This window comes from Parasteatoda tepidariorum, chromosome 3, assembly GCF_043381705.1.
Source record: "Parasteatoda tepidariorum isolate YZ-2023 chromosome 3, CAS_Ptep_4.0, whole genome shotgun sequence".
Classification (NCBI taxonomy): domain Eukaryota; kingdom Metazoa; phylum Arthropoda; class Arachnida; order Araneae; family Theridiidae; genus Parasteatoda; species Parasteatoda tepidariorum.
In genome coordinates, this window is record NC_092206.1 from 73,357,840 (window position 1) to 73,380,083 (window position 22,244).

General features: G+C 28.8%; 1 protein-coding gene across 1 annotated transcript in view; it reads left to right on the forward strand.

Moving 5' to 3' along the window:
* Positions 1 to 20,979, forward strand: part of LOC107440892 (uncharacterized) — an 80,743-nt gene extending 59,764 nt beyond the window's left edge. The window contains exons 3-16 of the mRNA XM_016053961.3: positions 249 to 599; positions 7,650 to 7,750; positions 7,935 to 8,051; positions 8,464 to 8,521; positions 9,017 to 9,109; positions 9,685 to 9,846; positions 9,985 to 10,140; positions 11,078 to 11,173; positions 11,834 to 11,963; positions 13,953 to 14,072; positions 14,755 to 14,765; positions 16,635 to 16,658; positions 16,751 to 16,834; positions 16,969 to 20,979. Of these exons, the coding sequence (XP_015909447.2) occupies positions 249 to 599; positions 7,650 to 7,750; positions 7,935 to 8,051; positions 8,464 to 8,521; positions 9,017 to 9,109; positions 9,685 to 9,846; positions 9,985 to 10,140; positions 11,078 to 11,173; positions 11,834 to 11,963; positions 13,953 to 14,072; positions 14,755 to 14,765; positions 16,635 to 16,658; positions 16,751 to 16,834; positions 16,969 to 19,257 (3,792 nt within the window). The 3' untranslated portion in view covers positions 19,258 to 20,979. The remainder of the gene's footprint in view (positions 1 to 248; positions 600 to 7,649; positions 7,751 to 7,934; positions 8,052 to 8,463; positions 8,522 to 9,016; positions 9,110 to 9,684; positions 9,847 to 9,984; positions 10,141 to 11,077; positions 11,174 to 11,833; positions 11,964 to 13,952; positions 14,073 to 14,754; positions 14,766 to 16,634; positions 16,659 to 16,750; positions 16,835 to 16,968) is intronic.
* The last annotated feature ends 1,265 nt before the right edge of the window (positions 20,980 to 22,244 follow it).

The following is a 22,244-nucleotide window of genomic DNA, read 5'->3' on the forward strand; positions in this document are numbered from 1 at the left end:
TATTTAGTTTGAAAACATGCCATATCCTGGAGATGACCTGTTTTCGGAATAAACTTTTAAATATATCGCCATGTGGCTGAGGGGGCTGTGGTTGTTGCTTATAAAATTTCCCATACGTTCTGGTCTGCGGGCCGTAGTTTACCCATCCCTGGTTTAGGGAAATAAATATTTTTACATTTTGTCTCAATTACTTTATACTGTGAATATTGTTATTATTTTTTTCATGTTTTGCGCATTTTCATTCGCAGGAAAAGAAACGACCCCTGAGTAGCAGTTCTGTCTCTTCCTCATCAAGTTCCTCATCCTCCTCACTGCCTCGCAACAGCCTGGATGTGAAGAAATCCTATCTCGCCAGCATCGAATCTTTGGACGATGATGATGACGACGATGACAATCACTATAATGAAGATGCCAGCAGTCGGGTGGGGCCGCCCCGTGATGGGTCGAGCGGCGTTGGCTCCGGAACATCAACCACGGGCGGACCCGTCAGTAACAGGCCTCGTTGGGTCGACCCGAATCTTAGTCACACAGACAGAGTGGTCCTCGAGATTGTGGACACTGAAAAAACCTATGTTCGTGACCTAAACGAAATTATCGAGGTATGTTTATATTAAATACCTGTAATTGGTTTATTAGAGAGATTTTCCACGCTCACGTAGCATATCGTAGCGTAGGTACTGCGCAGATCTTAAGACTGTTTTTCGAAGGCTCTGTCGTAATATGAATTGATGCTTTTTTTACGAATAATATGCTATTTTTATAACTGCTGTGAGTTAGCAACTGTTACTCGTGACTGTTAGGTAAAATTTAGCCTATCTAAAGCTAGCGCTGTCTACGCTTAGTTTGAAAATGGCGTGAAACGTCAGTATGGAGAAAAGCCACAGTTATGTGAAAATTAAAAGCGTTAGTAGTCTAATTTTTTATTATTTAAAAACTTACTTCCTTGCTACATTACCTGGGCTCATAAAAATTTGCAAAAACTGAGAATACGGCAGTAATTTTGATAATTTTCATTTAGGTGGGAAAATGTCGCCAAATTGGCGATTTTTAAAACAGTTTAATGAATTTTAAAATATTTAGGTTATTTGTCTGTTGTAGCAACACCTCCTAGAAAAGAGTAGGCCTCTGCACGGGTTACCATAAATATCCTTTAGTAGTCCAAACGTAATGACATATTTCGTATTTTTAACCACTGCGCAGCTTAGTACCCCGAACGTTATGACATCTTTCTTATTTTTAATCAACTGCGCAGTTAACTTCGTCACATCGGACTACTAAATTGATCCAAGCTGAGGCCTTCCTTATTCTAGGAGGTGTTGGTTGTAGCCCAGATAATTCTTTATGGCAAGATTATATATGTTGTATAAATTCATCTCAGTGCTTCAAGTGTAAGGAAGGCACTTAAACTATGGCTTTTTTATTTCCATTTGCTGAGCTTCGAAAAACAGCTTAAACATACCTGAGCATGCGGAATGCGACGTGAGGGTGCAAAATCTTAAACTAAAATCGTTGGCTTACTTCAAGTTAAATCATTAGAAATGTTTGTCTCCTCCTAAAATTGGAGAAGTCGTGTCACTTAGAATCGTATTTAATATTTAAATACGATTATTTAATCTTTAAATGCGATTTATACGATATCAAAATTTAATCTTTTTAAAAGTATGCTAAGACATGAGTCACAGTTTAATGCGATTAAATTTACCATTTAATGCCTAAAGCAAACATGTAGCAAATTCAGGGAACGCGTCGAAACAATTCGGTTCAAATTAAACGAAGAACAATAACTTTTTGTTACGATGTTCTGAAAAATTAAATATGCATTGAACGTAGCATCAATTCTGAAATAACTTTCGCTGTTTTTAGTTCAATTAAATCATAATATCGTTCAAGCATCGATGATTCTTAATGAGACTCGGTGCAGACTACTGAGTGTGACCTAGTAGAAGAGAACCTCTGCATTCAGTATGTATAGTTGTTACCTGTAAGAACAGTTACTATCTGTTGAATTGTAGGTCATTTCAGATCTTTTATGCCTTTGATAAGGGAAATTTTGTTTGATTTTCTACTTTTTAGCACCCCCCNCCCCCCCCCCCCCCCAATGTTTGGAAACTTTATGGCACTTTACTAAAATTTAAAAACATAATTAAGTTTGGTTGGAAACATTATTCTGTAATACCAATTTTTTGCACCTTGACTGATCTAGTGACAAAATTGTACCTTGAACTACTCCAAGCTGGATGCATTGAGTACTTCTAAACACCATCTAGTACAATAAGTGGACTAGGACTAGACCACCTACAAAATTTTTGTATTCATAGTAAATTAATGAATTTTATAACAATACTTTACATTTACATCGCATTTATAATTTAATTGATTTATTTTAGTTAATGCTGACTCTTTGGAAACTTTATTAAAAATAACTTTTGTTGCCTGGAACTTATTTCATCGAATTTTAACTTTCAAGTCTGCGAGACAAGAACTCAAAATGAGTGTTGTGTTGTTCAAAGCATGTTAATTTTTATTTATTTATTTTATTATTAACTTTAATGAAATTATATTGTTTTGCTGAAGTCTATAACAGTGTTCATTCTCGAAAAAATGAAATAATATTAAATACATAATAATAATTAAGTGGCGAACTAACAATGTTTGTCTTAAAAATTTCTAACTTATTTAAACTGTTTCGTTTTGCATAAAATATGAAGTCAAAATTGTTGATCCATTTCTATTTGTGTTACCTTTTTAATGTTGCGTTAACCTGATTTAATTTAATTTATTATTTTAAATTCCTTGGAAAATAATTTTTTATGGTAGAAGAACCACCAGTTTTCCGTTGTTAAAAAAGATCCGATTCCCAACTTTTCACTTGATGCCAATCCTTAGATGTTAAAGNATATTCTGGAGATTTTTTTCAAGTTCTTCGGCCTTTTCCTTAGGGAAATTTTGTTTCTTATTTGCTGCTAAAAAATGGCGTCTGATTCAGTCAATGACTTTGATGGAACTAAATGAAAACGTGATAAATTAATGTCCGATATTTACAGGCTCCCGCTAGACGGCGTACTCGAGCGTTGCGATCGCGAATTATATTAAGCGACGAACTAATAATGTTTGTCTTAAAAATTTCTAATTTATTTAAACTGTTTTCGTTTTGCATAAAATATGAAGTCGAAATTGTTGATCCATTTCTATTTGTGTTACCTTTTTAATGTTGTGTTAACCTGATTTAATTTAATTTATTATTTTAAATTCCTTGGAAAAAAAAATTTTATGGTAGTAGAACCACCAGTTTTCCGTTGTTAAAAAAGATCCGATTCCTAACTTTTCACTTGATGCCATGCCGTACAGCAACTTCATAAAAAAAAAAAAAAAAAAAAAAAAAAAAACTTTTTTTTTGCCTTGCGATGAAATAGATTTGGGTTAAGGTTTTTAATATGTCGATCGTGTGCCCCTTCTTCATTAGCATTCATCTGTGCTTGACTTCGTTTTCACTCTCTGGCTTGATTTGCGTAATATAGTATTTTAAAAGAATGTCAATTGCCACTTTTTTCCTACGTCTTCTTTATTTTTTACTCTGCTTTCAGCGGCTTAGGAAAATTTAAAAATTTGTTCCGTTAGAATTAAAATAATGAGTTCTTAAGGAAACCAATGCGCAATGTATATAGGAATTAAATCAAGGAAGCGATGATGTTTAGAAAATGTAATTGAAACTTATTCAGGCGTGTGCTATAAGTGCATGAAAATCTGAGAAGAGCAATAATTATTTTTTCAAATGGTGCATTTAATATTTTTTCGTGCAAATATTAATTTTCAATCAGTGTTATTTATGAGTTTCGATACTTAATTTAATTTTTTTTAAAAAAAATTCCTCTTCAGTGCAAATAAAAATTTAACTTATCTTTTGAGGGAGGTAAAGTTTGTTTAATTATGTAAGTTAACAATCAACTTTTTTAAACTGTATTTTAACGGTCAATTTAAGATCCAAGTTTATTTAATTCAGATTTGTGTTATCGTAACAATAATTTATGTGTCAAATAGCTCAAAATTTTAAAATGCATTTCTTTTTAAAGTTTATTTTTTCTTTTTAAAAATTCTATCTATTCTACTTTCACCTGTTTTCGAATTCTTATGCTTTATTGTATTAATTTTAAATTTAAATTTATTTTTTTTTCATTAAAAAAATAATAATTTTCATAAATAAAATAAGAGTTGACGGAGGTCTACATTTCGCTAAATGAAAAGTATCAAAGAAGAAAAAAAATTCTAGTCGTTTATTTTTTTATTAACTTTTTAAGCTCGTTTTTCGACCACATTCTTAAATTTTAAATTTACTGAGTTTCCAAACAAACTCACATTTTCTTAACTTGTTAATTTATTATTTTACAAGATTAAAAGGTTTCAATAAAAGTAAATTCTTTATGGGAGGGAAGGGAAAAAAATAAAAAACGAAATTGGCTATTTTTAACGTAGCATTTTCTCCCTAAGGTTCGAACTATTTCTTAACTTATCAGTGATATTCCACGTTTCACCGTAAAATGCTGGAGTGTAATAGGTTTGATTGGAAATTCCACTGGTATCAATCGAATTAAGGTTGATATTGCTATCTTTTAATGATTTCTCAATCTGCTACAAGTGGTGTTTTATAACACCAGATCTAACCTTCCATTAATTTTTACGATCTTGTTTGTTTTTAACTCTTTTGATTGGTACATCATTTTATGTTTCAATCATCACCAATTCCAATTTAATGTGCAAACAAGTATAATGGGCGGAACTTTATTTGGCAGCCGGATTCTTTTGTTCCCCAATATACTCATGACGTCACACAGGTATGTTGTCGTGATCGTAAAACATCTGCGGTTAATTAAGCTTCGAAGAACGGGAAAAATGTGGCATTTATCTACTTGGCGGCGAAGATTGATAGGCACCATGTTTTTTTACTCCAGTAACGACGTGATTTATCATTTATACGTGAGAAATTGAAAGTTTTAAGATACCTTGGCGAGAGAGTTAATCGACTCTGTAATTAGTGGCGACGTTATATCTATATTATAGTTTACATAATTTCATGATAACCTAGTTTGAAATTGGATTCATTTAGAAGCTAAGATATACAGCGGGTGATCTTGTGATGATAATCCGAAAATTATGATATTCTTTGATGTTATTCATCGAATTAACTTTTCTTCACGAAATTTCATACGATTATTATTCCTATTTTTCTGTTAATAATATTTATTAATTTATTTTTTATTCCTCTATTTGTTTCAAAGAATTCGCCCTATTCATTTTAAATACAAGCCCAGGAACTTAAAATACCCCTCGTTATCTTTCCTCATATTTTCGTCAACTCCCGTCAGATTCAGTTTGTAACACCGTTTCGCTCTGTTTACCTAGATTTGGTATTATTTACGTTTGACGCAGAATGGTGGATTTTATATCTTGACAATTCATCTTCCATTTTCTCACTCAGTTTTCTTGCAACAGAGTTAATTTTTTCTTAAACTGGATTTAAAAGTTTTCTATGAACTAAACATAACTATACTTTTCTTATTTAAGATTTTCTGTCGTGAAAAAAAAAAGAAAAAACAAATTATAGAAGTAAATTAAAGACAAAAAAAAAACTTGTTTCATCTAACATTTAACTAAAAAATCTAACATTTCTGTGAAATGGGGTCTATTTATATTTGATCGATTATTAATTTCTTATCATCTTACCCCAAAAGATGCCTTCCAGGACATTTAAGTAATTCAAAGATGTGTACGTATTAAAAGCTGATTGGCAATTCTAATCTTTTTAAATCCTGGCTTGCAATATTTACTTACAAAATTTTATTACCACTATAAATATTGTTGAAAGGTTGAACTTCCTGTTTGGCAGCTTTGAACGTCCCATTTTTGGAAATTGACAGGTTTGCCACCACCCAAGTTAAAAGTATTTTTCTCTCGTCTAAATTTATATACCGTTCAATTCCACCGCATCTAATTGGATTTTATTTCGTGAACATTCATAGCATTTCATTCACATATAAGGCGTTCAAATTCTTCTTTTATAGCTCTCTTGACAGGTTCTGTTTTCTTATGCAATCGGCGTTGAATCATATATCAGAACATGACGTAAGTGTGATCTTTGCAGCGCATCTTTGATCTTTCCAGCTGTTTATCAAGCGCACACAATGTTTTATTCCTCCCCTCGTGTTTATCTGCAGGTGCAAAATAACAAACCTTTCCCTTTGCGTGCTTCCATCATCTCAACAACTCCCCTCCATCGTTTTGCAGTCGGCAAAGTACAAATGGTCACGCATTTTTCTTTCTCGTTTATTGCCTGAATAACCTTAACATTCATTTTGAAGGAAAATGTTATGGGCATGTCTATCCCAGCTATTATTTTCCATATTCATTCAAGGTCCTATTATCCCAATATTTCGCCTTAATTAAATTTAAAAAACACACACACACACATATATATAAAGTTCTGAACTAAACACACATTCGTCTTCCGTTTTTATTAATTTTAATTTTTTTAAATTTTTTAATTTGTTATTTTTTGAATCATTCAGAATTATCACAAGATTGCAAATTTGTCAGGAGCCAACATGTTACGGAAGAATAACAGCTCTTTGCTTTTGTAAAATTATCTAATGACAAACAACTGTTGTTTTTTAATTAAATATTTCAAAATATGAAATTTTCAGCAGTAAGCAATTTTAATGCTTAAGCTACATGCTAAAAACTCCATTACTAAGAGCATAATATTCAAATACCTTTTAGTGTTTAAAGACAAGCAAATAAATCTATTTATTTAATTTTGGAGACTTTTTATTTCTAAAACTGGTTTATCTGAAATTAATTTCCTTGTTTGGAGAATTCTGTTTCATAAACTGTGCTCTAAACTTTCTATATAGATAGTTTTGTTAATTATGAGTAATACTATGTTTAGACTAATTTAACATGATATACCAATATCACTGAATATATATAAATTTAAAAATTTAATTAATATCAAATTTCGTTAGTTTTATCAAAAACGAAGAGATGAAACGAAATTTCTTCTTATCCAGGTTCTACTTTTTTTCTCCATCTACATTTTGCCTTGGGGCTGTGTATTTGTTGTGCTTCATCAACCATATTACAAACTAAAATGAATTCATGAGTCGAAAACTTTATTGGCATACATACATTTGCGTTAAATCATTTAAGTTTAAATGTGCCCTTGTTCAAATTATTATATTCTTACTCTTTCGTAAATGTGAGTGTTTTTTACCGACTAAGAGCCCTTTGGTACCAAAGCTTCCTCAAGACATGGACTGGTGCCAAATAGATAATTTTTTTTCTCTCTCTTAATTTCTTCTTCTGGAAAGGGTGTTTTTACACTGAGGTCAATGCCGTAGTTGTGTTTTAGCTTCTTTTTTAATGTTTACCAAACAAACTGTTATAATAGGTTTTTGTTTAAATATTTTGTAGGGAGTGTGTTTTAAATCTTTAAACTAGATGCCAAAAGTTAAATTCGATTTCCTAAGACATTTAGCATTTAATCATGTATATATTAAAATTACAAAAATAAATAAATATAAATATTTTGTGTGTTTTATTTTGTCTTCAATTTTTCTTAAATTCAATCCCAACTGAGATCTTTTTTTCCTTTATAGGGTTATCTTAAGCATATTGGAAATGCACAAGAAGCTAAAATTAGTCAACAATATTTAGAAGAACTATTTAGTAATATTGAAGATATTTATAGATTTAATAGGTAATGTTTATTTCCCAATATTTCATTATTTTCAGGATTGACTTAATTTTTATAATTTTTTTTATTCTGATTATTTTCTACTTGCTTATTGTTTTAATATCTCTTAAACTGAATAATCATTGACATTTATTTAAATGTATACTTATATATTTCTTAGCTCTTAGTTTATATTAAATTTTTTCAGCTTGTTTTTAACTGAATTGGAATCTTGTGGGCTGGATCCCGTAGCTGTTGCTAGGTGTTTTGTAAAAAACAGCACTGGTTTTGAAGTTTATACCCAATATTGTACAAATTATCCTAGGTAAGATTATAATTATTTTTTCTTAACTTTATTAAATTATAGTTAATGTTTTTTGTCTTAAGTGTGCTTTTACTTTGAAAATTGTTTATCTATACCAAGTTTTTAACCACTTAATTGAATACAAAGTTTTTAGCCACTTAATTGAATACAAAGTTTTTAACCACTTAATTGAACTTAAAAACTTCATTCAGTGGAAAACTTGCATTCTTTGCTGCAATGCAATTTGGTTTTTTTCCATTTTGTCTAATGTGGGTGTATACAGAATTTAGATTTTCATTAGCTTAATAGCTAAACTGTTTATTAAATTATTATTAAAAAAATGTATGTAATTTTTTCTCAAAAATTTTTAGCCTTTTAATACTTTATTATTTTGTATTAATTGCATAAATTTAAATGTAAACTATCATTTCAGGACTGTTTCTATTTTGACTGAACTCATGGGAAATTGTGAAACTGCTGAAATATTTAAAGTGAGTTTTTATTTGGTTGTTACTCTGAATGTTGTGGAAGAAAGTAATGTTAAAAGCTGAAAAAAATTGTTTAATAAAATTTTTCTCTCAGCAACTGACAGTTTATTTAAGTTTCTAAAAAAGTCTGGTTTAGTATTTTAAAAATCTGTTTCAGACTTGTTAAAAAAAAATGTTTTAAGACAATAAAATTTTTCTTATTATAAATTCTTAATTGAAAACTTGCAAAAAGGAGTAGTGTTTTTTTTATGAGCTTAAATGGGAAATTCATATGAATTTCTTTAATAGGACTCTAAATTTTGTAAGATAGATGTTATATGAATTTATGTACAGTTCTAAAATACTTCTTCTTAAATTTAATTCCTTTCTAAATTGAAACTGTTGTAAACATTTATCACTATATTATTAAAACAGTGTCACCGTTTTGTTAATTGAAATATCTATTTTGGTTTACTTAATATTCTTGATTTGTTAATTTCATGTATTTATCATTTGCAGGAACGTCAAATGGCCCTTCAACATAGTCTTCCTTTAGGTTCATTTCTACTAAAGCCTGTTCAAAGGATTCTTAAGTATCATTTATTATTGCAGGTGAATTTTGTTTTATTTTACTCATATTTACTAAAAAAATAATCATAGATTCAATTTTGTTTAACAAAGTGCATTAAGGAAGTTAAAAATATAGTTTACTGGAAATCTATAATTTAGAAATATAATATCACTGGAAATATTATGCATTAATCATTAATTAAAATCCTATGAGTAATTTTCCTGTTGATATTAGAAAAAATATGTTAAAATCATTAGTAAAAACAAGAGTGGCTACTTTTGCTTGGGCTAAAACTATATATTTTTCAATCATAAAGATAACTTTATTTGAAGACTTAAATTCATTAAATTAATTCATGTAAACTTTATTCTGTTATTACAAATTTGATTTAAGCGTCTGGTTTTAGTTGATTACTTTATATGTTTCAAACTTTCAATATTCCTTAATAGTTATTAAAAATTTGATCCTTTATAAAAGTTCAATGTTTAATTGTGAAAAATATGATCCTATTAATTTTTTTTTTAAAGTTTTCAATATGATTTAATTACTTTTAAAATTTAACACATATTAAAAGCTTTCATATATTTAATATGAATATGTTTCTTTTATTGTTTAGAATATGGTTAAACATGCTAATAAAGAATGTGATGGCTACTGTGATGTTAAAAACGCATTATCTGTTATGACTGGAATTGCCTACCATATCAACGATATGAAGCGTAAGCATGAACACGCTGTAAGAGTTCAAGAGATTCAAAGTTTGCTTTATGGATGGGAGGTAAGGATAGCTCTTTTGGTTTTAGAAATACATATCTGGATGATACATTCTATTTTGGTTATCGAATGTAAATAGGATAATATTTTGATTTTTATCATCGCAAATTTTATTCTTAAAATGGGAACATATTTTTTGTAGGGGCAAGATTTAACAACCTATGGTGAGTTAGTAGCTGAAGGAGCTTTTCGCATGTATAGAGCAAAGGCATTAAGACATCTCTTCCTCTTTGATAAAATGTTATTGATTGCAAAGAAGAAAGAAGAAGGAATATTGAGTTACAAGACTCATATTATGGTAATGCTTAGATTAATCTAAATTTTTAAACGCATGTTATATGTTTTTAATAACATGTCATTTATGTTTGGGAGCATTAAAGTTGTAATTTTATATTAAAGTAATTGTAATGCATGATACTGTTACTGAATATTCTTTTAGTTTTTATTTATTTTTATTTTTTTTTTCTTTCCTCAGATATTTTTTACTCTTTTTCATTCTGTTCACTTTTCTGGAGAATCAATTAATTTGTATTACGTTTATGATGTTTAGCTAGTTTTTTTCTCATTAACATCTTAATATTCTGTTAGTATGTCATTAGTGAAGTAGTTCAGCCATTCATGTATTTTGATTTTCAATCAAAATCATAAATATTTGTTAAGTAAATCTTTTTGTCATAGATTTATTTTAGTTTACATTTTGATTGTCATATTTTTATTTGCTATTTCAAATCCATGATTTGCTATTACAAGGCAAGGATGATAATGTCAGTGTATTCCTCAACTTTATAGTATTTAAGGTAAAAAAATGTCTCCATTTCATGCAAGGTTTTTTAAAGAGACTTTTCAAAAATTGAAAATAGTGTAATTTCTAGATTAAAATTTTCCTTAATATTTAATTTCCATATTTAATTTTCCTTTTGTTCATATGTGATTTAAGAGAGTATTTCTTTTGAGAGTAATACCTTAAAACTTTCATGCGTGTGGCATTTGTTTTCATTTTGACTTATTTACTAGTTAAACTATGAAAAATTCCTAAGAGTAAGATAATGTAAAAGATAATATTTAGAAAATCTTATAAGTATCTAGAATAACCTTTAAAAAAATCATAATAGTTTTTTTCCTTTACAGTTGTTTTTATATTAGTTCTACATTGTTATATATTGGATAACAAAATTTTTAAAAATATTCTTTGTTTATTTTGAAATTATATTCAAGCTATTTTATGTATATTTCAGTGTTCAAATTTGATGCTCATCGAAAGCATTCAAGGGGAACCTCTGTGCTTTCATGTCATACCATTCGACAATCCAAGATATCAATATACATTCCAGGTAACTAAAACAATTTTAAATATTATGGATATAACAAGTGTTAAAAAAAATATGTATTTAATTTAATATTGCTTGGAATTGCTATTTTCATATCAAATTATTGTCTGCAAAACTACAACTTAATGATTTTATGAGATCCTATTATATTTATATTTGTGTAAACATTCACATTACTTGAAAATTGTTCAATATTTATAGTTTTCAATGTATTAAATTTGTCGACTCTACCTTCTTACTTTGGTTGCTTACCTACTCTTTCTTACAAACTTGGTTAACAAAACTTTTATTAGTCTTAAAATGTTGATTAAAACCATCAAATTAATTATAATAAAAACAACTTTAGTTCACCTGTATTGAAACATTTTTTAATCTGTATTATAATGATTATTTTATTCATAATTGCCAGATTTAAAAGTTAACAACTAATTGAATTTATATTAGTGTTTCTGCATTTTCAAAATTTTAATGAACTCTGCATGAAAATAATTTATTGTCTTTAGGTAATTAATAAGAAATGCAATGTGCCTGTCATGGAACAGATATTTAATTATACATAGAGATATTGATGCAATAATTATTGTAATTTTTAATTTTAATAACATTCTTCATGTAATAAACCCATATAATATATTATTAATATTTGATTTGAACTTTGAACAGGCACGTAATTTAGAACAAAAACGAGAGTGGTGTCTCCAACTGAAAAGAGTTATTCTGGAGAATTACAATGCTGTTATACCATCTCATGCACGTCAACTGGTGATGGAATTGGGTCAGAGTAAGCAAGATGGTATGTTTTTTTTTTTGCATCTTAAGCGTGTTCATTTTCATGTTTCTATATTTCATCGAAAATTAAAATTTTTATAAAGTCATGCTTAATAACTTGTATTTTCAAATATGTTTAGTTAAAAAGCCATTTAACATACTTAAAAAGCAGAGCAGCATATTTTAAATTTCAGGAAACTGCAAAATTTTACCAGGCAATTTAAAATTAACAGAAAGTCTATTTTTAGAACTGTAAGATTTTTGTATTGTAACTTCATTTCTAAGTTTAATTTTAATTGATCTATTTAATAAGATTATTTTTTTGTTATGTGTAAAGGAGTTATAAAAAACTTCTAATGAAAACATTTTTAATGTACCCAAAATTAATTATAATTATTTAATTTTGCTCTCTTTTTTTTTGAAATTCCTTCTTTTGAGATTCCTTAATTCAACAAAGTCTAAAGGCATTGCTCATGTTATTCAGTCATGTTGTTATTTTTTATTATCTGAATAGTTGCAGGGATACCAACCTACTTTTTGTTCATTTCTAAAGCATTGTAATTTTTTTACTCACTAGCTTTATCTTATTATCACCAGGGATAAATAACTTATCTATTTAGTCAATATGTATCTCCTAATGTTTTTTTTAAATTTTTTTTAAAGCATTTAATTTTTTAACTGAACACAGAAGATTGAAAGAATTAGAGAAATGGATGTTATAAAGGGATCATCTATAAATTCTCTTTTCTTAATACTTTTCACCCCTTTTTTCCCTTTGTCATAAAATGCCACACTTACCTTACCCTCTTACCTCCCTCTCACATGTTATGCTACTTTACATAAATGTATACTAGGAGATCAAAACTAGTTATAGGTCATACTTCAAATTTTATTTTTGAACTTAAGCAATCTGTTATAATAACAATGATAGCATAACAACAATAATAGTTAGATGTGTGCTTTTTTCTAAAATGTTAAATTTGAAGGAAAAAAAATGTATTTATATGAATATATTTATTATACTGTTTTCAATTGTTTTTATTTTGACTGAAATGTGTGAGGTTACACTTAGCCACATGTCATGCCTCTCCTTCTTTGTCACCAACAGTCTCAATTTAAAGAACCTCCTCCTTCTTAGATTTATAGACAGCTCCTTAACTTAGTTTTTTATAACAAAATAAGCCATTAACTTTAAATTAAACTGGTAGTTAATAATTTAATATTGCAGCATCTGCTAATATGCCTGTCTATTGCTCTAAGAGAAGTTTCACACTTATCGTATATCCTGGTGTATTAGGCAACTTTTTAAAACCCCAAATAGTACGAAAATCAGGGAATCTACTTATACACTAACAATAAAGACCGACATTTGATGATCGGGAAATATCAATGCATTATAAACAATAAAATAGACATAAATAATCCTGCAACATTTTAACACTTTCAAAAACCATATTTATGTTATATACAATTAATTGTACTTTTTCTTCTTTATATGTATTTTCTTTACATATATAGATTTTATTTTAGAAACATAAAAAATATTTTATATATTATAGAATATTTTAAATTACATAATAAAAAATTAAGGAAATTTAAGATAATTTATTAAAGAACATTTCAAGAAACATAACACAAATGGAAACTTTTAAAACACACCATAAAGCTACAAATTTGAAGATTCCAGAACATCATCTGTGTTGTATTTCAAATACCACTCTGCAATGGATTCTACTTAATCATCATTTTGATTATAACTCAATTTTTTAAATGTTTTTTAATTTTAAAAATTTTTATGTTTGGATTTTTCAGTAATTTATACACCCAACATATCATAAATTTGCTATAGCACAATAGGAGGGCTATTTATACACCGCGATATACGGTACTTAAATAGCTTATTTTCTTTGGTGTGTTTTATTTTAATTTGTGTTTTATTGTAATACAAATAGTTTATTTCTGTACAAATAATTTATTATATATATTTAATCTTAGAAATTTCCATCTATTATAGACTCTGCTGAAAAAAGCACCACCAAGCGACTGCTGTCAGCTCCTGAATATCTAGAGAAACGAAAGCAAGAGAGAAGGAAATCTGAATTAAATATCAATCGCAACCTGAAACTGAAAAAAGGTAAATTATAACAATAAATATAGTTACAAAAAAATTTTTTTTATATCTTTCTAAAATTGCTTTTTGACAATATCATAAATGGTTTAATTTTTACTCCCTTTTTATTTTAAAAAAAAAAGTCTCTAAACCTACTGAGCGTTTTTTATAAATTAAGTACAGTAAGGAACCGATTATCTGGAACGATTGAGACCATCGATATTCCGGATAACTGATTTTTCCTGTTTTCTCAATCGCTACAAAAAGCCATTTTTTTTTATAGTTAAACCCAACTAAAAAAAAACATTTTTTTTAAATAATCTTAAAAAGAAGAAAAAACGATGAAGTAATACACTAATGATTATTTCCAAAATGATGGTAAGGTAAACATCTTTCAAAAAAGAGTGAAAAATTCATAAAATCTAATGAGGGAAAATTTTTATATTTTTTTAAATGGCGGGAAAACTAATCGAATTTCGTTCCGGTTTTCTGATTTTTGTATAACGGGTTCTGTACTGTATAATATTAAAACATACTTAAAAATTTTGTCTAATAATTCTAAAGATGTATGAATTTTATCTATATAATTTTTCTTGAATATCGTTTATTTTTTAATTACTCTAATGATACTTTCAATTATGGATATTTTGTTAATAAATTGGATAGTTTTAATTTTTGTTCTAATTTTTGCTTCTTTTTTTTGCAGGTGTCAAAAAGGTATGCTAATATTGCTGTTTTGGTATTGTATTTTTTATTTTGTTTAATTTAGAAAGTTGTTTATTTTTACTAAGAGTATAGAGTCTGTATGGAATTTTAACAAAAATTATTTTACTTTTCCTTAAAAGTATTAAAATAAATTTAAGATAATAAATAGATTTATGCATATTAATTGCTTCGAAAGGATAAGTTTACTTAAGCTTAAAAGTAATTGATATTTCTCAACAGCAATATTCATTTCAAGTTATTAAAAAATGAAGAAACTTCAGCATTTTTATTGATATTTTATATTTGAGCATATTTTTTAAATATAAGGTTTAGCTTTTTTTATATATATGAACTGGGAAGAAAATTTAGTTTTGCAATTTTTAATGATGCATAAGGGATAGTTTCATTTGAATTTTGTTAATATATCAGTGTTTTGCACATTGCTCTTAAAATTGAGTTTGAGAATTATTGTGAAAATTTGCTTTTGAATTCTTTCCTTATTTGTTTACTTTATAGTGTTATTCTCTAAATATTTTTATGCATTTCAATAATTTCATAAAATATTTTTGTCATTATCCTTTTGGAGTAAATAAATTGCTTTCTTTATTACCTTATTTGTTTAAAAATAATAATTTGCTAATGGTTAGGACTGGGTGATACATTCATGCAGTGGAAAATATCGATATTATGCAATCATCGCTGATCTGAATGTTTATATTGACAATTTTTCAATCATAGGAGATTACCATTTACCACAATGCGTGTTTCCTTATATATTCTTGACTTCGATGTTTACATACATGAGGATGAGCATTGTTCCTGATAGTCCACTTCGATTGTCCCCGATAGTTTCAAGTGCGTGTGAAGAGCACTTCTCTCAACCATGATATCGTTCACCGGGAGCTCACACAAAAAGCATTTTCGTCTTTCGGATCGTAATTGAATAGTAATAACTGTGGCAATGATCATTATCTTTGCCCCAAGTTTCTTTCATCATGACTCATCTTTTTGTTGACATGATGAGTCCTGATGTGATCGAGAATTGAATTGTTGAATTTTTAGTTAAGGAAGCGTGCTTTCTTTTACTTGTTAAATTTCTCTGATGTTGATTTTTTTTTACAATCAATCTAGCGGTTTATAGTTTTTAAACCGCGATTTTGTAGAAACATCGTCTTTAATTATGGAGAAAAAATAATTTTTGTTAGAAAATATAAGGAATGCAATGTTTGTTTTAAAAAATGCAATTTACTGATTATAAATTTTTAATATTTTATTTTTATGAAATTATTTGTTTTACTTTTTTATGCATTTCTTTTTTTTTCTTAATAGAAATTGATAACAATGAATGAAATTTAAGAGGGTGGGGGCCCAGAAAGTATGTACCTTTTGGTGTCAGCAGTTTTGTCTGGTTCTCAATCCATTTTTTATTTTTTAAAAACCTAATTAATTGTTTATAACTCGACAAATTCATAGTATTTTTGGTAAAGTTGCTGATGGTTTAGTTTATTACTAGAATACAATTGCCTTAGTCAATGAATCAAAAAAGCAAGAATTAGAAATTGTGCAATATCAAATGTGAAACATTAATTTAATGAAACATCACGATGCATCGTGATATTGATGCACAGGAGTACCAAAATCTCAACATTGCCCAGTCCTACTCATGGTATTATAACCCAGGCTTCATTTCCCAATAATTGCATTCAATTGTTTCAATGCATAACTCATTTTAGTTAGCAACCTTTTTAAATAAAATTCTAATTAAATAGTGATTTGTGTACTGAAGCAAGTGTTCATGAATAATTATGTTTTATAAATAATGAATTTTATTGATAAATTGATTTACAGTAATTTATTTTATTTTTTTCCTTCCTCCTTTAGAGTGATAGTACTGTGAATAAAAATGTAAGTTGTGGTTTTATTTTTTTTTCCAATATTGTCTATATATTTTATGACTTTCATTATAAGATTAATTAAATAAACTTTTTTTTTTGTAGAATATGTCGAATGGAAGGCACAAAAAAGAGCATACTGATAGTCATGAAAGTTTGAACGACAAATCTTCGTGGACAAAAAGTCAGGTAATGAAGTTCTCTTAATTGTGCTCATAAAAAATTTTACAAAGCACTCATACAAATTTCTGTTTTGTGAAAATAATTCATGTATAATTTAAAAGAGTTATCAAGTATTTAATTTGCTTACTTTAATTTTACAGGAAGATGTACGTCATAAGAAAAGATGGTTTATAGGGCATCTGATCCACAGAGATCATCTTTCCGATTGTTCTTCAACTGCAGAGTCTAATGTTCCTTTCAACAGAAGCTCCAGAGCAAGACACAGTCTTCCGGAACCTTCTCTGTCCCAAAGATCGGCAAACAAAGAAAGGAGGTTTAGACCATCATGGAGGACCTGGAACAGTGTTCCTGAGGAAACGACTGATACGGAAAATGAGGATCTGGATTTGAAGAAACGTTCAGAATATTACCCCCCTTCTCTTTCATATCGTGATAGAACATATTCGGAGGTGTCGGACGAAATGTTTGATAACAGTGGTGAATATGTAACTTTTTTTTATGCTCACTCTTACGCCACCAGAGACATGCAAAATGGAAACATACTGACCAGAAATAACAATGCCGGTCAATCGGACATCGAAGAGAAAAATGATAAAACTTGTGTTGAAATAAATGGAGATTCTAAATGTGATCAAACGAAGGATCCCGATTCTGAAAGTAGTAGTTCAATTAGTTCCTGGAAGCAAAATTCAGCCATTCGCCGTGTCCAGTCCTTCACTGGCATGGCAAAGGCTAGAGTTGCATCATTGCATCACAACATTTCATTTAAATATCATTCCTCATCCAACAGTGAGCCAAAATCAAAATCTAAACGATCTTGTTTACCGCCTAATGGTTTAAGTGTTTTTCCATCTGAACTGAAGGACGAGAGTCCCACAACTCCTGCTGCCTGGTTGAAGCAACAGCAAGAACACATGGCAGATGGTGGTAAGAAAAGTGGGTCTCTACCGCGGAGCTTCCAACTTGTATCTGAAAACATTGAAAGCACCAATGAAAATAAAAATTCCACTGAAGCAAGTGTGTCTCGACTTAGGATACGTTTAGATGGTCCTAGAGCTTTGCATAGCGAGCAAAGGCCTTTTACTATTGCTTCCGACAAACCATCCCAAGCTGATTTTGGGGATGATTTAGACTATGTTGTTTTAGACTACTCTCACTGTGCTGGTTCTGAATATTTTTTATCCCAGAAAGATTCATATGAGCCTGACACTACAACTGGTTGCACAAACACTCCCGCTATAAGTTTGGAAAATGTTCATAGTATTCACCCAGAACTTAAAATATATCACCAGGCTGCCTCCAAATACGCTACTTTGAAGCACTTGTTCACAAACATGGGCTCCAAGATTGCTGGCTTGAAAGCAAGTTTGAGCCCTTCCTCTCAGCATGCAAGTCCAGAACGTGCTAAAATTGAACTCAGTAGCTTTAAAAGATCCAGTAGTCATTCAAGTATAAAAACTGAAAATGAACTTAGCCCTAGACTTTTTACTGCCAAATTAGCTCATTCTGTGGCAAAAGCCTATTCATCTATGATGAAGCACAAAAAGAAGCACGATTTAAAATTAGAGAGGAAGCCTGGCTTCAAAAAAGAAAAGGTGTCAATGGCTAGTTATAAATCTGAAAGTTCTTTAATTGGAGCTCGAATGGCTCAGCCACTAGAATCCGAATACAGCGTGCCAAAGTATATCTTACCACCAAAAATGTTTAAAGACCTTAGACCTGACAGCCTTTTCTCAGAGTCTTCCACAATAATGTCTTCCAGTGACTGTGACAGAAATGGTGTGGCGGAGATTGATTCTGAATTTCCTAAATTGGACGGAGAAGACACTGTATCAGAAGCTAGTGATACGTCTGCAGATAGCTATTACGAAAGGACATTCGATGCTATCGAAAACGCTCTCGCGCACGACTTGTTTCGCGATTCGGCTATTTACAGTGACCCCGAAGATGCGGATTTCAGTGCCATTGAGCACCCAAAGTTAATGGCATGTTTTACTTCTGAAATATCGGTTGAAAAGCAAAATGTTGAACTTAATGGGTATCACAATGGTGATTCTGGTGCTCTTTCTCCTTCTTCCCCTAAAGTTATGTGTGCGCGTCGAGTCAACCAAGCAATATTGGACAGGTTGCGCTTTCTGGAAGACAAAGTTAAGCTCCAAAATGAGGAAAATGCTGCTGTCATCAACAATCTGAAGGGCACAGCCCATAAAAAACTAGATGGGGATAGGTGGGGAACACTAGTATTAAGTAAAGACTTCGAAGAAAGTGAAACCAGCTCTGAGCATTCTGCATCTACAGTAAACACAGTGATGGAGACTATACATAAAGTTTCAAAACCAAATGGAATGCAGAACTCTAAAAGTCCTCCACGTGTTAAAGGATGGGTGAAACATGTTGTTGAAAAACTTCAAGGTGAGGGACAAGCTTAAACAAATTTGCCAATAAATCTGTGCCTTTGCAAACTCCATTGAAATGCAAAACTTGTGCTTCTTAGAAACTGAAAGTTTTAAAAATGTGCTTTAATGTGATGTGATATTTCTTTAAACTTCCATATCTTCCTAAACAGCTCATTGTTCATAATCTGTTGTCTGAAGTGCAGCTAGTAGTTTTTTTTTTTTCTCTTCAAAAGAAATTATGATATTAATTGATGGAATTCTAAGTTAAGATCAATCAATCAGAAAAAGGAGAAAAAAATATTGATCTCTTTTTTTTCTTTCTTCTCCTTTTTTTTAAAAAAAACTTTTTATGTAAAACAGAAAAACATTCTGTAGCTTCTATTCTTTAAAATGTTATTAAATTTAAAACTGAATTTATACTAATTTATTAAAATGTAATATCGTTTTGCTATGTTTGAATTTTTTTTATCATAATTTTGTAAAAATTTATTTTGTATTTACATATTTTAAAAGTTATTGCTACTTTAAGAATTATATTTTGAACGTTTTATAACAAAATATTGACCCTTTTCTTATGTTTCTCCATTTTCTCCAGATTCCCCATTCAAATAGAATTTGAATTCAGATTAGAACAGTTGTATGTGCATTTTTTCACTAATTAAATCATTTCTTATTTCAAATTTGATAAAATGTTACAATTTTTGACCATTTTTAATGTTTAAAACATAATATTTGTTAATTTCTTTTATATTTTTAGTAAATTTAAAACAAATTTGCTTAGTATTTTTATTAATATACAATTATAATATATTTACATTCTATCATAAAACAAGCATCTAAGCTATTGTTGTTTCTAAGAAAGAAATATGTATCAAACAATAAATTTCATAATAATTTTCCTTGTTTAATTTAACATCTGAACTATTTTTATTGTTTTTTTTCTTCCCAAAAACAATTGAAAGTTGGGTGTTAAGCAATGGAAATATTCATATTGAATAATCATTTTTGTAGTAGTGAGGCTGTTTTATGTTCAGGTAAATGTTTCTGAGACGTCATTGCAACTACTAGTCAGTAATAACATAATAGTTATGCAAATTCTATATAAAGCTTCTCTTAATCCGGTTATTAAATTATGTGTTACTTTCTTCAATTTTGAATGAATTATTCAATAAAAAAATTTACATAATTTAAACCTTTTATTTTTAAATTGTGCTTAGTTATAATTTATGAAATATGTATATTTTTAAACCAAGAATTTTCTAAATTTGTGGAACTGGAATGCAAACAAAATGTTTTGTGAAAATGTGCAATTACTTAATGCAGCTTTAGGCGTGAGTTATCCTTTATTTTTAAAAAAAATTATTGTAAAATTATCCATGATTATTAGTAATAATTGATATTAAAATTATTTTTTGTATCAAATTTCAGGTACTTTTTCCACCTGAAGTGCATTTTTTTTATACTTATTGAAAGCCTTATAGTTTTTGGCAGTTATTTTAAAATTAAATTTATTTTCTTGTAAAAATTTTAACTTAAATGTACATATGGTACTTTGTATAAAGAAATGATGTTTTTCTATAATTTATTGTAAATTTTGCATTTTCTACAGTAGTTCACAGCTATAGATCATATTTGTTTTTGTATTTATTGTCTACAAATGTGATGTATGTTGCAGCTCTTGATTTAGTGACATAATTTTATTGTTTTTTCTCTAGTCATAGCTTTTGTATATTATTTATCTATAATATATTTGTACACACATCATTATTTTGTAATCTTGAAGCAAAATTTGATTTTGCAGCTTTCAACTGCCTTGATGCTTAAGTCATACTAGTTTTCTTGAATTCATTAAAATTTTTAAAATTATTGCAACAACCAGGCTAAATAGTTTCAGTTATTTTAAACTTAACTTTTACTCAATTGTAATAAGGTAAAATATATAATAGTAATTAATAGGTGCTGAGTATCAAAACTTGTACTAAGGACTCACATTAATAGTTACAGAAAAAAAAATTGCTTAAATTATGTAATTATCCTTTCACCATCAAGTGTAGAGCAATTGATAAACATTTCTTCCCAATCTAGAAGGGGTGTAGACGAGGGAAAAACTTGAAAATCCTAGATTCCTGTACAATTAAAAATTCCATATCAGAAGTGACGAAACATTTTCACCAAAAATTGTTGGCACATGAAAATAAATTAGTTACATGTCTGCATCCATAAGTGACAGTTAACAGTTTTTCTAAATGGCTAATCAGACTCATATTAAAAATAAGATATAGGAAAGTGGGTTTTCGTAACTACTACTATATTTTAAGTATGAGGTGAACTAACATAAAGCAGTTTTGTTTGTAAACATAATACTTGTGTTAGTAAAATGCTGTTAGCTCGAAACTTCCCATGATATTTTTAAATATATATTTTTTATTTGTATAGCTATCATACTCCCAATTAAACAGTTCTCATCATGCTTCTACATTTTACTACATACAAAACCCAAAATAGAGTGCATTAAAATGTCATCCATATAGTATATATATTTTTAAAAAAAACATGTCTTAGAAACAATGTTTTTTTTTTCTCTTGTAGTCTATATAGTTCAAATTTGCTTCAAAATATAAATTCTAAAGATTTTGGTAACCAACACCTTGTGTTGTATAATACTTTATTATAGATACTTTCTCATTTTTCTTAAATGTATCACTTCTCTCAGCAAATTATTAATGTGTGTACATAAAAAGCACTTTTTGATATAAAGGAATTTATTTACCTGTTGTATATGAAATACTTGCTATTCTTTGCATGCCTTAATAGTGTTTGAGAGAAACTTCCTTTTTAATTATATTAATTGGCAGACATATGGACATATATATATTAAAAATGCATATCAACATGTATACATCCCATTATGTAAACAAATATTTGTTAAATGAATTAATTCATTGCTTTGTATTTATGAAAATATAAATTTAACTAAGATTTTTTCCCTCCAGGAATTGTTATTATGCAAGGGTTCCTTA